Source organism: Mustela nivalis, assembly GCF_964662115.1.
Source record: "Mustela nivalis genome assembly, chromosome: 9".
In the NCBI taxonomy this organism is placed as follows: domain Eukaryota; kingdom Metazoa; phylum Chordata; class Mammalia; order Carnivora; family Mustelidae; genus Mustela; species Mustela nivalis.
This window is the reverse complement of record NC_139028.1, coordinates 51,736,597-51,751,789: the sequence shown is the minus strand read 5'-3', so window position 1 is coordinate 51,751,789 and position 15,193 is coordinate 51,736,597. Positions and strand designations below refer to the sequence as shown.

The 15,193-nt window shown below is 37.3% G+C and overlaps 1 protein-coding gene across 2 annotated transcripts in view; it reads left to right on the top strand.

The window, feature by feature from the left end:
• Positions 1-1,459: 1,459 nt before the first annotated feature.
• EED (embryonic ectoderm development) overlaps positions 1,460-15,193 on the top strand; it is a 30,215-nt gene continuing 16,481 nt past the window's right edge. The window contains exons 1-6 of one of the 2 annotated variants that reach the window (XM_082749085.1): positions 1,460-2,277; positions 7,214-7,366; positions 10,322-10,414; positions 12,883-12,948; positions 14,030-14,155; positions 14,815-14,896. In XM_082749085.1, coding sequence (XP_082605211.1) covers positions 2,164-2,277; positions 7,214-7,366; positions 10,322-10,414; positions 12,883-12,948; positions 14,030-14,155; positions 14,815-14,896 — 634 coding nt within the window. In that variant the 5' untranslated portion in view covers positions 1,460-2,163. The remainder of the gene's footprint in view (positions 2,278-7,213; positions 7,367-10,321; positions 10,415-12,882; positions 12,949-14,029; positions 14,156-14,814; positions 14,897-15,193) is intronic. The other variant, XM_082749084.1, reaches the window with a different exon arrangement.

The window sequence follows — 15,193 nt, the reverse complement described above, 5'->3', positions numbered from 1 at the left end:
AGAAAAAAAATTTAAATATTCCTTCAAGTTTTAATAAAATTCTTTAAAAACATTTTTGCTTTTTTACAGATAACATGCATGCTTAGAGGAATCTTCTTTCCATGTATGTCCTTTATTCAGATGTTGAACAACTGTCCTAATTTTATGACCAGAATTTGACTCCCATTTTCTAGCTCCCACAGATCCCAGACACACAGAGTAATATAGGTTGGAAATGCTTTAGTTAACTATCCTGTAATTGTAGAGCAAAATTTCACAATCTTCTTGATAGGAGAAGTTTGTCTCTGCACATGAATATATCATACTAAGTACATGTTACTTTCTCAGTGTCTGACTCCGTACCAGTCTCATCTCTTTCTCACCAACTGAGGAATGTCTGGCACATTAGAAGAGTTCAATAAATAACTGCAATTATTATGAAGACCTGAACTTTAATTTTTTTCAACTTCCTTATTTTTCCTGACTCTGCATTGCAGAGACTTCTTATTCTGCCCTTCCTTTGATTTACCTTCCTTTTTTTCATTCTCAACTGAGTTCTCTCCTGGTTTCCAAAAGAAAAGTGACTTGCAATCTGCAGATAGTGAAACTGATAGTCTCCCTCTTAAGGCATCATGCAGAAGTAATTCAAGTACACGTAATTTTATTGGATGGGGCGCTCTATCAGGTTATACATTGGGTGATGAGGTCTAACTGAAAAAATGTGTTATCAAGTAGGTGTTGGAGAAATGTCAGGTCGCTTCCAATTTCCTCATTTTTACATAAGAGGACAATGAAGCCCAGGAAGTAGTCATAACTAAGATCTACAAAGAGGGGATGAGGGCCTGGCTTTTATTTCTTGTCATGGTTCTCCTTTTCCTGCTTACTATGGGACTTATGAACCATCTAACAAACCTACAAGGTTCGCCAGTATTACTTGACACCTGTCAAGCGCACAGATATAGTTAACAGAAACAAGTATTTTGGTGAAGTCTAACAGTTTTGTTTGCCTTTCCCTAAAATTTTATTGTATCTGGTATGTCCCCAAATCCTGTCCGTTGTTTAAGCCTCACATTCTTATACAAAGTTGGAGCTAACCACTGATTTTTAGGCCATGACATTGTTCAGTGTCGTGACAATGTTTTTAACAGTTAAAACGAGCACTTTGGGCCGCAACTCATTGGAGTCTAGAATGCTAACTGCAGGATATTCCTATATTAAATGATACTCAATATTGGCACAACGGGGTGAGAATAATCATTGATTGAAATAAATATTCACCATATTAAATACCCATCACGAATTTAGAACGCGTCCAAACGCTATGACTCCGTCGTGCTTAGAAATCCATCCCGGGCTACGGAAACCCGGTGGAAGACTACCTGGTTCAGCAAACAAGATTTCGAAGAGGAGGGGCACGGGGAGGCGGGTCTGGACGACCCAGCGCGAGAATACGCCCCAGCGCATGCGCACGTCTTAACTGGCAACTTCCATTTCCTAGATGGGGGAGGCAAGTGAGAGGCACTCTACAGTTTTCGAACGCCTATTCACAACGATACACTAGATCTTCAGCAGTTCCAATGATTAATGTGAGGGTTTTGTTCTCCGAGTTCAAGATTAAGGACACTTGGCATACGTCGCTAAAGCAAGAGGTGACTTCTCGTATCTTCCCCCATCCCCTGGAACATCGGTGGTCTAGTCCATTCCACAGACTTTCGAGTCCTTGCAGCGGGTCGGGGATCGAAGGATTGGGCCGATTGCGGCTGAAACGTCTTTGGAAGAAGGAAGGGGGTGAGGGGGCATCCCTTTGAGTTCCGCCTCTTCTTTATCGAGAGGGCAGCAGGGAAAGGGGACGTGCGAAATACTGCTCTTGATAGCTAACAGATCTCACCTCTCCGTGCAAACTGCCGGGAGGGCGGCGGGAAAAGGGCAAGACGGGAGCAGGGAAAGGGAAAGAGCCAGGAAGCTGCGCGGGAGGGCGCGCACGCGCGCCCCTTTTTCAGCAGTGTGGCGGGGTCGCACGCACGCCCGCCTCGGCGGCTGGGCGCGGTTTGCGACAGTGGGGGGAGCGGTGGAGGTGGCGGCGGCAGCGGCAACTTTGCGGCAGGCTCCGGCCGGGCTTGCTTGACGGCGGTGTGGCGGAGGCCCCGCCCTAGGCGGCAGGAACCTGGAGGGAGGCGGAGGAATATGTCCGAGAGGGAAGTGTCGACAGCGCCGGCGGGAACAGACATGCCTGCGGCCAAGAAGCAGAAGCTGAGTAGCGACGAGAACAGCAATCCGGACCTCTCTGGAGACGAGAATGTGAGTGCAGCCCAGAGCAGTGCGGACGGGACTCTGGAATGAAAGTTTTAAATTCTTTTTAAACTCGGCGTGGGGGCGGGCGGGCTGCTGTGGGGGGGAGGGAGAGGTGTCACCCTCAGGAAAACGCGGGCGTGGAGGAGAAAATCGAACTTGTCTCTATGGGGATTTTGAGCAGGGGCCGAGAGCAAGTAGAAACTTGGCGAAGGAGAGTGGTTTTAGAGAGAGCGTGGTAGGCGGAGGGGTTGAAGGGGTCCGCTGTGAGATCCTTTTGCGTGGTTGGGCCTTTGGGAGATTTGGGGGAGAGTGCGGATCTGAGATTCCAGTAGTTTAAAAGGCAAGTTAGAAGTTTTTCTGAGAAAGTTGGGAGGAGGACCCAGCGTGAGTTAGCGACTCTTAAGAAATTTAGGGTTTGGGTCACTTTTCGACCCTTACAGACTCTTCAGGATGGAAAGAGCAGTTAGATCTTCGACTTAGGGGGTTTGGGTGACTCTTCCAAAGGTGGGATTTTATGTCTGCTCCTGTCCCGCGGGTGGAGTTGGGGTATGCCTGACAGTCGGCTTTTCTTCCGGAGGAGCTGAATTGAAGAGGGTCGTCCTATGAGTCGGAGGGGGAAACCACCTTTGATGTAGTAAGAGTCGGTTACTATTTTTAAAGTTTTTACCAAAATGAAGGGGATGACTTAGAAGATTTAAGCAACAGGGGTAAAGACGATGTCTTTAGGGGTGGGCTCGTGGCTTTGCAAATGTAAGGCTTTTGGAATCAGATATTTTTAAAAAAATACTTTGAAATAGATCTCGGTAATCATCTAGTGTTTAGGTAAGTTGCCAGTAATAAGTGAAGTGACGTTAATTTTCAGTTTTAAGTTTATATCGAATAAGGTCAGCGAAGTGTTTTGGCAATTCACTCAAAGTTATCCAAATGTGAACCTCCTGTGATACCTGAATATATTTTTAAAATCTTTATAAAGTGTTGTTGGAGGGTGATGTCAGTTTTTCATTTTCTCAGTTGGGCTAGTTTTAGGAGTAAATGCTATCTTACACACCCAGTTACTAAATTCTACATCATTACTTCACTAACAAGCATATATATAGAATGGTGTCATAATCAAAATTTTCAATGAAGAGATGGGAAAGAATTTTTGTAGACAAAGATATTCGGGGGTTTGTCAGTTTTTGGGATTTGGATTTGAAGTTTCTGGAAAGTTTAGGTGTTGAACGTTACTTTAAACCTTTTTCCAAGGGCTCTGGGTGGCTCAGTGGGTTAAGCCTCTGCCCTCAGGGCATGATCAGAGGGTCCTGGGAGCTAGTGCTGCAGGGCTCCCTGCTCAGTTTCCTTAATTTCTTAGAAATGGGGATTAATAATGGTATTTACCTCAAATAGTATTTGTGAGGACTAAATTAAATAATACAGGTAAAGAGCTTAAAAGAGTCTCTGCCCCAGAAATACTATACAAGAGTTATTTATGCTATCTGAAGAGAAATTACTGTGAAGACTTCCACTTCTGGCCCCAGCACATACTAAATAAATAATCAAGCAGAAATGTAATGAAAATGTCAATCATCTGTTTAGACTGAGGAAGATTTCAGGGGACCAAATAAATGGAAAGCCTTTCTGGTAGACCCGTAAGGAGGATATATTCTTTGCATTCTGAAGCTACTGAGAACAGTAGATGAAGCCTTTATTTTGGTTCCCTCATTTATATAGAGGCTTTAAGCCTTTTTAGTGCCTTGACCACCTCATTGAATCTTGGGTAGCCTTCTCAGAACAACATTTTTATTTTATTTTTTTATTTTTTATTTTATTTTATTTTTTTAAGATTTTATTTATTTAACAGACAGAGATCACAAGTAGGCAGAGAGGCAGACAGAGAGAGAGAGGAGGAAGCAGGTTCCCTGCTGAGCAGAGAGCCCGATGCGGGGCTGGATCCCAGGAATCTGGGATCATGACCTGAGCTGAGGCAGAGGCTTTAACCCACTGAGCCACCCAGGCGCCCCCAGAACAACATTTTTAAATTTATAAAATATAATGTATAAAGTTACAAACAAAATAATAAAATTATGAAATATGTTATAAAAATTTCTCAAAACAAATTTTTTAAGATTTGTTTTAATAGAGTGCTTTAATAATAAAATAGAAGTGCTAATTTGTACATCCAGCATGGGCTTCAAACTCAAAGGCTGGAAATAAAAAGTTCTATGTTTCTCAGACCCAGCCAGCCAGTGCTTCTGTATTAGCACATTAAGTAGCTAGATCTAGGAGGGGGTCTGGTAGTAATGATGGACATAAAGCAGTTTTTTGAGATCTGCAACTAATAGAATATAGGAAAATATTTGATTTCCGTGATGAGAAAGTGACAGCTACAGAGGTAGTCTCATGTATTCTACCTTTATTTAACAGAAGGAAGTGCTAAATTTCAGTTAAAGATGGTGAAAATTAAGTGGGTTTGTGTAGCCATTTACATTCACAGGCCCTCAGAATTCCACCCAAAGACCCCAGATCCAGGACTTAGGTTAGAAGGAAGCAGTAAGGAAAGATAGTAGAGAACTCTAGGAAAATGAGTTCAGAGAAAGCTAAATGGACAGCGTGGTCTTTACTCTTGAGGGAACTGAGTAGTGATGAGAAGGCCAAAAGCAAGTGAGGAAAGAACGTGGTGTTTGAGTTGGGAATTAATCTGAGCAGTTACTACTATGTATATGAATCAAAGAATTGAAAGGACATATTTTAAGTTTTTTGTATGTATATATGCCATTTTATTGAATTTTTAAAAGGTCTCATGACTTGCAGAGTATGTAGCTTCTTGAAGAGTATTAATGGTTGCCTAGTAGAGGGCTGAATCTGAAGACTTACACTTTGCTTAAGTAACCCATGGCAAGATTAAGGGACAAATTACTCTCCCTGTTTGCTTTGTTTGGCCAATGAAGATGGTAGTGCCATTTCATCATTCTGTACCTTGAGAAGGGACCATGGTGGAAGTCAGCCTGTACACAGATACTCAGCAAAGGTTTGATTTTAATTTAAAGATAAAGTTAAAGCGTTGTGACGGCATTGCATTTCCATTTGATTCTTTTGTGATTTTCCTTTGGAGGAGATGGGTAAGTGGTCAGAGTTAAAAAACAAAACAGTGTTTTTTGTGTTTTCTTGATTAGCAATTGAATTTTGTGCCAGGAAGTAAAGAAGCTGGTGAATAAATGTCAGTTTCATTATTTTACTTCTCTAGTGTTAAAGGACAGTTTTCAGAAAAAGGTAAGTAAAACATGTTAAATTTTTATTTTACCCTCATATGAGGGAACGGGGCATGTGTGAGTCAAACAATATACATTTATACATTAAAGGAATGTAGAGGTGAAATTGCAGATGGAGACCAAAGTTTTTTCCACTGTGGAAGGGAAGACATAAGCCTCTACCTTTGGAGACAGAATTTACACAACTGTCAGTTACTCACAGTATAACAAGAGTTATAAAATTGTTCAAAGGCAATGAAGAAGGCTGGAATGTGTAATGTGGAAAGGTGTGCATAAAATAGTACATAGTTTTCCACTGAAAGATGGTTAATTTTCTACACTGGGTGTTAACTGTGAAACTGTGAAGAGGGCAAGAAAGAGAGATATAAACCATGATTTCAGCCTAGGAACTGAACTTTTAGAATTTTACATTTTCAAATGTCTGATTATATTTACATTAAAATTACAGTTCAGATATTGAGCACCTACTGTAGATTATCTATCTGGTTTTTTCATCCTAATTGATAATATTGGAGAATAACAATTGTAGTTTTTTAAAAGGTGGGAATCATTTGAAATTTTGAAAATCACCCCGAGAACAGTTGTGTAATACCACACTGTTTTTAGGTGAATTTGTATGAATTTTTTTATATGCTTTTTGACACGCCAGTTAATTTTTTACCTTCTGTAAACATAAAACTAGGAAGCAGTCATTTAGAAATAGCCCCTAAGGCTGTGTTTCCTAGACTTGTTCTAATAGATATTAACAGGCATTCCATGAAAAAAGCCTTCCTCTGGAATGAATTTAGGAACTATTGCCCTAAGGCGATAAGTTTAAATAAATCTCTTTATTCCAGAGAACACATTGGAATATGTAATCAAAGGAGGTAGTTTAAATCTTAGATTAGAGGGCCAAGAATGTATCCTGTGAACTGGAGAAAGGGTATAAATTAAGTGAATTTTCATGGTTTCCTGCAGTCGTCTCTACATTTGAAATGATTTTACTTTAATTATGGAGAGTGTCTGGAATTCTATATAGGTATCATTATTACATAAGAGCTGTGAGGCAAATGTCACTTGTAAATAGCACAGAATATGTAGGATTTTTTTAAAAATCCTAAATGGTTTGTATTCTAATTAAGCGGAGTTTGAACAGTAACAGGATTTTCAGAAACTATATCTAAAATAAGAGGCACCAGCATTCCGTCATCCTAAGAGGCCCATTAACCGCTGTACTCCAAGCTGAGCAGCTGTCAAATGAATTACGAAGACATGTAGTTCAGTCAGATTTAGGAGTCAGAGCTTTGGTTTGAATCCCAGCAGCCCTAAGTAGCAAGAGACCACTTAACGCTCTCTAAACAACCCTTCCTTATCTAACAGTACCTTCTGTGAAGAGCTGTAAAGATGAAATAAGCCAGTGTGCTAAGGTGGCTGGCATAGACCAGGGCTTTGTTATTAGAGGCAATATTATTCTTGCCAATATTCTGATTAGCTTTTTTTACTATATTGTTGCTGAAATAACACAAGTCCACAAATCCTAATGTTTAGCTGGTTTGCTTTTTATCCTGTTTGGAGACAGGAATATATTTTTCCATTTCTTGCAGAATTTATTAATCACTACTTTAAGGTCAGTCAGCAGCTCCCCAGCACAAAGTCATTTTCTGCTACATACAGTGTTTTGTTTCATGGAATTTTTCCTGATTTATTGCTTACAGGACGATGCGGTCAGTATAGAAAGTGGAACAAACACTGAACGCCCTGATACACCTACAAATACACCAAATGCTCCTGGAAGGAAAAGTTGGGGGAAGGGAAAATGGAAGTCCAAGAAATGCAAATATTCTTTCAAGTGTGTAAATAGTCTCAAGGTATGTGCAGAAAGATCCTGTGGGCTGAATGCCAGGCTTCAGAATTATTTCTCAGTGGTAAACATTTTATGCTCAGATATTTTGTCACATTTAAAATACTTTAAAATTAGAGTACTTTGAAAGTTGTTTTGTTTTGTAGCATAGACTAATTTCAGTGGGTAATGCCTAGTACTACAGACTAGGTTTTCTTTATTATCTGCATTCAGAAAAAAAGATTTGGGATATGTTATTCTTCCTATTTTGATAAAACTTTAAAAACAAAGCCACTGGGCACCTGGGTGGCTCAGTGGGTTAAGCCGCTGCCTTCGGCTCAGGTCATGATCTCAGGGTCCTGGGATAGAGTCCCGCATCGGGCTCTCTGCTCAGCAGGGAGTCTGCTTCCCTCTCTCTCTCTGCCTGCCTCTCCATCTACTTGTGATTTCTCTCTGTCAAATAAATAAATAAAATCTTTAAAAAAAAAACAAAAACAAAAACACAAAGCCACTTCCTGATACCTCTTCATAATAAGAACTGAATGTGACCCATTAACTTTCAGTCAGCATAAATTGAAACAGATGTCCTTGTGCAGTTTTTAAATATTTAATCCTTATCATTTGTGTTACTTGAAATTGTTTTCAAAGGAAAAGGTATACATTAACATTTTCTTACTATTCAGTATTTGGGGAAGGCAAGGTTTTGGAGTTACTTAAATTACTGCTTCCTCAATAGCATTTTTATTTTTATTTTATTATTTTTTTTTTTTTAAAGATTTTATTTATTTATTTGACAGAGAGAAATCACAAGTAGATGGAGAGGCAGGCAGAGAGAGAGAGGGAAGCAGGCTCTCCGCTGAGCAGAGAGCCCGATGCGGGACTCTATCCCAGGACCCTGAGATCATGACCTGAGCCGAAGGCAGCGGCTTAACCCACTGAGCCACCCAGGCGCCCCAATAGCATTTTTATTTTAAGAAGGATTAGTGATATTCAAAATGTTTTCCTTTACATATTATGTATTTTCTGTTTTTTTAATTTGGGAGTATTTTTCTTAAACTGAGCAAAAGTATGCATTGCATTATTTTATACAGATGTAGGTTAGAATCTTTTATAAGTATCTGAATATACTTTTAGGTAAAGTATTCAGAAAGCATTAGAAGCTCTGGCTGTATGGAAATTATTTTCCTGTCTGTGTAGCAAAATACATTGCTCAGTATGCCAAATTAAAGTCTCTTAAAAGGAGGGAAATTAATCTTACTATATTTAAAAATATATATATAGTTTTGTGTTAATATTTAGTTATTTTCACCTGTTTTTTAGGTAATATGCTTGGGAGGTGTTGGTTTTAGCTGTTTAAATAATTTGATTAAGTATTTCAGAATCCTAAAGCTATGGCTTTTCAAAGGATAAAAAATGAAAGTTTTACACTTTAAAAGTGAATATGAAAGTTAATGTTCAGTGCCAGGAGATTGCCAGTAAAATTCTAAGGCTGAAAAATAACTTTGAATAAAGTGAATACTGTTGACCCCTGAACGACTTGAAGGTGCCACCACCCCCACTCCTGTGCACTGAAGATCCAAGTTTAACTTTTGATTCCCCCATAATCTAACTACTAATAACCTCCTGTTGATCAGAAGTCAGTAACCTACCTTGCCTATAACATAAAGTCGATTAACACATGTTTTGTGTGTTGTATATATTATGTAATGCATTCTTACACTAAAGTAAGGTAGAGCAAAGAAAATGTTAAGAAAATACTTTTTTGGGATGCCTGGGTGGCTCAGTGGGTTAAGCCTCTGCCTTCCGCTCAGGTCATGATCCTAGGGTCCTGGGATCCAGCCCCTCATCAGGCTTTCTACTCAGTGGGGAGCCTGCTTCCTCCCCCCACCACCCGGCTCTGTCTGCCTCTGCCTGCTTGTGATCTCTGTCTGTCAAATAAATAAATCTTTTAAAATATATATATATAAAATATGTGTATAAATATTTTATATATGTATATATATACATATATAAAATACATCTGCAGGGGCACCTGGGTGGCTCAGTCAGGTAAGCATCTGCCCTCGGCTCAGGTTGTGATCCCAGGGTCTGCTTAGCAGGGAACCTGGTCTCCCTCTCCCTCTGCCTACTTACACTCACTCTCTGTCAAATAAATAAATAATATCTTTAAAAAGAAAAGAAAAGAAAGGTACCCAAAAAATCCATGCTTAATTGGACCTGTGCAGTTCCAACCTGTTGTTCAAGGGTCACCTGTACTTGTTTTTTATGCACCTCATTATAGCATCCTGGTAACTGGCCTTACAGTCCTTTGCCTTCCTTGGTCCCCAGTGCTCAGGTATTCTTGTTCATTATAAAACTTCTTGGGATTTTTTTTTTTAAGGACCCAAATTCAAGATTATTTGAAATTGTTTCTATAGGAGTAATAGAAAGTGGAGATTTGCATGGAGTATGATATGGTTCACTTTACAAAGGAAAAATTAAACCTAATAAAGTTTAGTGAGTGTTAGAGAAGCTTTACTAATTCTTGGTGTATTTGTTCTTTTCATATTTGAGAAACATAAATTATGTACTTATGTCCCAAGAGATTAAATGCAGCTGTAACAATTATCCTGTTTAATTTTGAATCAGAAGAATCAGTGATTCCTCTTTTTTTTTTTTTTTTTAAGATTTTATTTTTATTTATTTTGACAGACAGAGATAACAAGTAGGCAGAGAGGCAGGCAGAGAGAGGGGGGGGGGAGAGGAGGAAGCAGGCTCCCTGCTGAGCAGAAAACCCAATGCGGGGCTCTATCCCAGGACCCCGGGATCATGACCTGAGCTGAAGACAGAAGCTTTAACCCACTGAGCCACCCAGGCACCCCCTGACCTCTGTTTAAATAGTGGTCTACATTTGGGGAAAAAAAGTTGTAAGGGGAAATGGTGGATTCACCATTCGTTTGTTTCTAAATTATAGTAACTTTTCTGTTTTACTATTATTTTGCAGGAAGATCATAATCAACCATTGTTTGGAGTACAATTTAACTGGCACAGTAAAGAAGGAGATCCATTAGTGTTTGCAACTGTAGGAAGCAACAGAGTGAGTGTTCAGGGATCTGTTTGGCATTTGGCTTGGCTATTTGACTCTGGTGTTACTATAGTATTGAAGTGTAATGATTTTGAAGTAAATTTGGCATAGCTGGTTTAACAATAATCCTTATGTAATATTCTAGATATTGTCACAAAACTAAAGTTTTCAAAACCTAGTATTCACTACTGAAAATACAGCTTTCATATATTACTCTCAGCTCTCAGAGTTCATATATTACTATCAGTTGTTTCTGTTTATATTTTGTCCTTGTTAATATTTTTGTGTGTGTGACTGAAAGAATTGACTCCTGTTTTTGGAAGAAGTTTTAATAGTTCTGTATCATGCAAATTAGGATATAAAGTCTGTAGTTTCTTAAAAATAATAAACTTACTTAGTGGCTCTCTGTAAATGCAAAGGATAAATCCAGTGGCTTTATATATTAGTTATTGAAAGTACTTTAGCTATTTGCCATAAACATCTGTTAGATTTGTTTTTATTTAAGGAAGCCAAAAGTATCTTGAGCTGAGAGAAGTGTAGGGAAGAAGCATGTTGGCACATTTTAACATCAGCTATTATTTAACTTTTTAGTTAAACCGGGGGCTGACTTGGTGGACTGCAAAGACTTACTATTCTTTTCAGTTCTAAATAAATGGAGAACAGGAAGAGTCCTTAGTGCTTTCCAGGGAGTGCTTTGGAATTAGTTATTAAATTGAAATCACCTCAGGGAAAAATTGTCCTCTTACTAAGGTTACATTAGCTAACATTCTGGTTATCCATTAATACTGTACTAGGAGTTATGAAGAACAACATAGAAATTTATTGTTGTATTTGGGGAAAAATAAAAAACAGAGGCAATTGACTAATTAGATACAGGTTGGCAACAAATACAAGTCACTTCCTCTGCTTTTAACCTAAGAGATGAAGAGGAGTGAATCTGAGAGATGGTACATAAGTTGTTACTTTGAGTAAAATAAAATTTTATGCTTCTTTAGTAGTTGTACTAAGTTTCTTAGGCAATAAAAGCATGTGGTTTTAATGCATACTGTTTTCTGTATTTGTTTTTTGTTTCTCAGTATTGGTATTCTGTTCTCAAACAAAGTTAACTTGGTAATAAGGGAGTTGTCCACTCCGTATTTTTCCAATGTCAGCATATTTCCAGGCGTTTTTCCTGCAAGTTCAAGAATCATAACAAGCAGACATGCATCCATTCTGGGCTAGATCCTCTCTATTTCTGTTTTCTAAAAATTAAAATTTGGTTTTAGGTAATTTCCTATAAAACTTCTTTTAAGGAAGGTTTCGTTACATTTAAGGCTCTGGCGCTTTTACTAGGTCACTGAAATCCTGAAAATTTGAAACTTGGCTACTGCAGTTGGTAACATGGAATAACAGCTTTTCTTGGTGTTCAGCCAAATGTGGCTTGTGACATGTAGCCTGCTTATAGTTGTCTGGTTACTGAATTCTTCGGAAAAAAAAAATTCGTGGGGAAAGATCACAGGCTCAAGAAAAGATCAGGTTATTTTTTCCTAGTTGGGAACATAGTGCATTAATTACTTTGAATCTACTTTTAAGACGTTACTATAAACCAAAGATTATACTTCACTAACTTGGCCATGATAATACCGGAATAGTTACAATTTGTGCTTCAGTGTGTTTATTTAAATGTTCAGGCATTGTAATAACAAGTATCCCTAGTTTCATTTAAAATGACATGGAAGGGCATTACATAGTTCATCGAATTATAAAAAGTTCTGCTTTTTTTTTTTTTAAAGAAAAGAAAATTTATCTTCTAGAACATAACCTGTTTTAGCAGTCATAAGGGATATTTTTAAACTATTGTAGCGATTTTATTAATTTAATAGTGGTAGTTTATAGTATCTTTATGGAGTTCTTAGATACTTCTATTAAAATTAACAAGTAATTGCTAACATGATTATAAGCTCTAAAAAAGGAAAGAAATCTATTAAAGTTTAATTTTACATAGTGTATATATTAACTTAAGAATTTTATGTGGCAAATAAAAAGGACCACCATATATCAGAAAGTTAATATTTAATGAGCTGTGTCCATGAGAAAAACATTATTTAGGCAAGTTATAAGCTTTCTTATATGTAATTAATATGTAAATATTCTTAAACTACCCAAAGACTTTAAGAGCTTAATTAAAAAATGATAAATTACAACTTTACTTTGAGGTATTCAGATGTATTCACTTTGAGGAGTTGGGCAATTACATGAATGAGATCTAAAATTAAAGCATTGGAATTAGAAACCATTATTATTACTACAATATTTAATATACTCAGGAAGTTATCTAATACATTAGGCTTTATAATGCTTCCTCAAGTTTAAAGAAGCTATTTTAAAACAGTTTCTGTAGTATCTTTAAGACACATTTGTAACTAAAATATGTTGCAGAGGTGAAAAGAATGTGGTTTCTGTGTTTGAGATTAAATTTACTATATTTTTGTTTTTATTAGGTTACCTTATATGAATGTCACTCACAAGGAGAAATCCGGTTGTTGCAATCTTATGTGGATGCTGATGTATCCTTTCTTGAGTTTTTAATATCTTTGCTAAAGAAATTGACTTTCAATAAGTACACCAAAACTTTTCTAAATTAATTAGTTCCCTTAAGCTATACTGTCCTTTAAGCAGTGCTCTTCCTTTATTATCTCCCAAGAGATTCCTCGTATCTAGTTTATTTAATTTTCCTGATCCTAGAAATGCATTGTAAGGTGGATATGAGAGAGTGGGGAGAAGTGGCTAGAGATGAGCATTGGAAATCTAGTAATAGAAATGTTAGCAAAGAGTAGCTACAACCTCCTGTTTCTTTGACCTTGCTTAGAATTTTATTACTTGAGGGTAGTTAATATTAGTGAGCTGGGGTTGATCAGAAGCTATGACTGGCAGTCATACCAAGTATTTGAGCAACAAAGCTTATAGGGGAAAAGTAAACAACTACAGTTTGTTTAGGAAATAAAATATTGCAAAACATGAACACATAAAGAAAAAGAAAGGCTTAAAAAGCCAGAAGGTTAGACAAAGGGTGGTGATACGGTGTTTCTTTCAGATCATTTCAAAAACCTAGCAAAAAAGAAAAGGCAAGTCTTCAGGTTACTGAAGACTTCAGTCTTCAGTAGTTTATGGAAAGAAGTGACCTGTAGCCATATTGGGCAAGTCTCACAGGACAAGGTAGAAAACTCATAGTTAACGCTATTCAGACTGAATATACATGCATAGTCAGACATATTGGGATAAAAGAAGGGTCAGCAATTTATAGCCTGTGGGCCTAGCCACCTGTTGTTGTAAATAGTTTTACTGGGACACAACTATACCCATTTGTTTACATTGTCTACTACGGTTGCTTTCGAATGACAGAGTTGAATAATTATGCATCGAAATAGAAATCAAAATTGAGTGTAAGAATTGGTTTTGTTTGACCATTTGGTTTAGATTGTAGACCTAAAATGGTCACTGTTTAAATATGGTAATATAAGAAGAAATAAGAACTTCTGTGTCAGAAACTTTAGCACTTCTTTAGAGGTTTCCGTGTAGTATATACCATAATCATTGATGTGTTTACTTTTCAAAAACAAATTACAATTCTTAACTGGCATTTCTTAGGCTGATGAAAATTTTTACACTTGTGCATGGACATATGATAGCAATACAAGCCATCCTTTGCTGGCTGTGGCTGGATCTAGAGGCATAATTAGGATAATTAATCCCATAACAATGCAGTGCATAAAGGTGGGTTTTTGGTTAAATTGTAGATCTGCCCTTTTTTGAATACACACTTGTGAAAACTTGTCATTTTTAACTTAAAACCAGTAGAATCAATATCTGTACAGTTTCTAATTTGATTTGCACTTGGCTTTTTGCTTCCTTTAGACTGGTCTTTGAGACCTTTGTCACATATGATAACACAGATTCTGGAATAAACGGGAAGTTTTTATTTGCAATTTTTAAAAAATAATTTCCCTCCTCCAAAGCCTTATTCTGAGATGTTCTAAATGAACTATAGGGAAAGAGTGAGTACTTTTTCTAAACATCCTAATTAGGGATATAGAGTCAAGGACTTGTAAAGAACGGAAATGTAAAGCCTGGGAATTTGATACTAAGTTTTGCAAATTACTTTAATCAGAAGTTTTTAACCCTGGGGCACATTAGAATCATCTAAGGATATTTTAAATCCTTCCTTGGGTCTCAGCTGATCCAGTCAAATCAAAATACCTGCAGATAGGACTTGAGCATTTTTTTTTTCCCTTCAATTTTGTTGGGTGATTTTAATATGCAGCCAGGGTTGGGAACCACTAATTTAAGTGAAACTGTCTTTCCATTCTTTAAAGATTAATGAAATAATTTATTGATTTTTAATATGAAAGTTGAATGTTCTAAATTTATTGTAGCATTATGTTGGCCATGGAAATGCAATCAATGAACTGAAATTCCACCCAAGAGATCCAAATCTTCTCCTGTCAGTAAGTAAAGGTAAGAGAAGCAAATGTTTCTTTATTTCTGTTTATTTGGGAATGATTTTATTTTTTAAGGGACAAAAGAGTCCTAAGTTATTAAAAAAGCCAAATTTAAAAAGAATTTATAAAGTGTGTTTTTAGTAGAAAAATCTCAGGCTACAGTAGCATCTCTAGACGAAGAATTAGGTAAAAGGGCTGTGAAATAGTTAACATCAGACATAAATAATTTGTACAGGTTAAGTATGTGTAACCCTTATTAACGGTAGTATATTATGACACTAATACACTAATATTAGGTAGTGTATGTATCCTC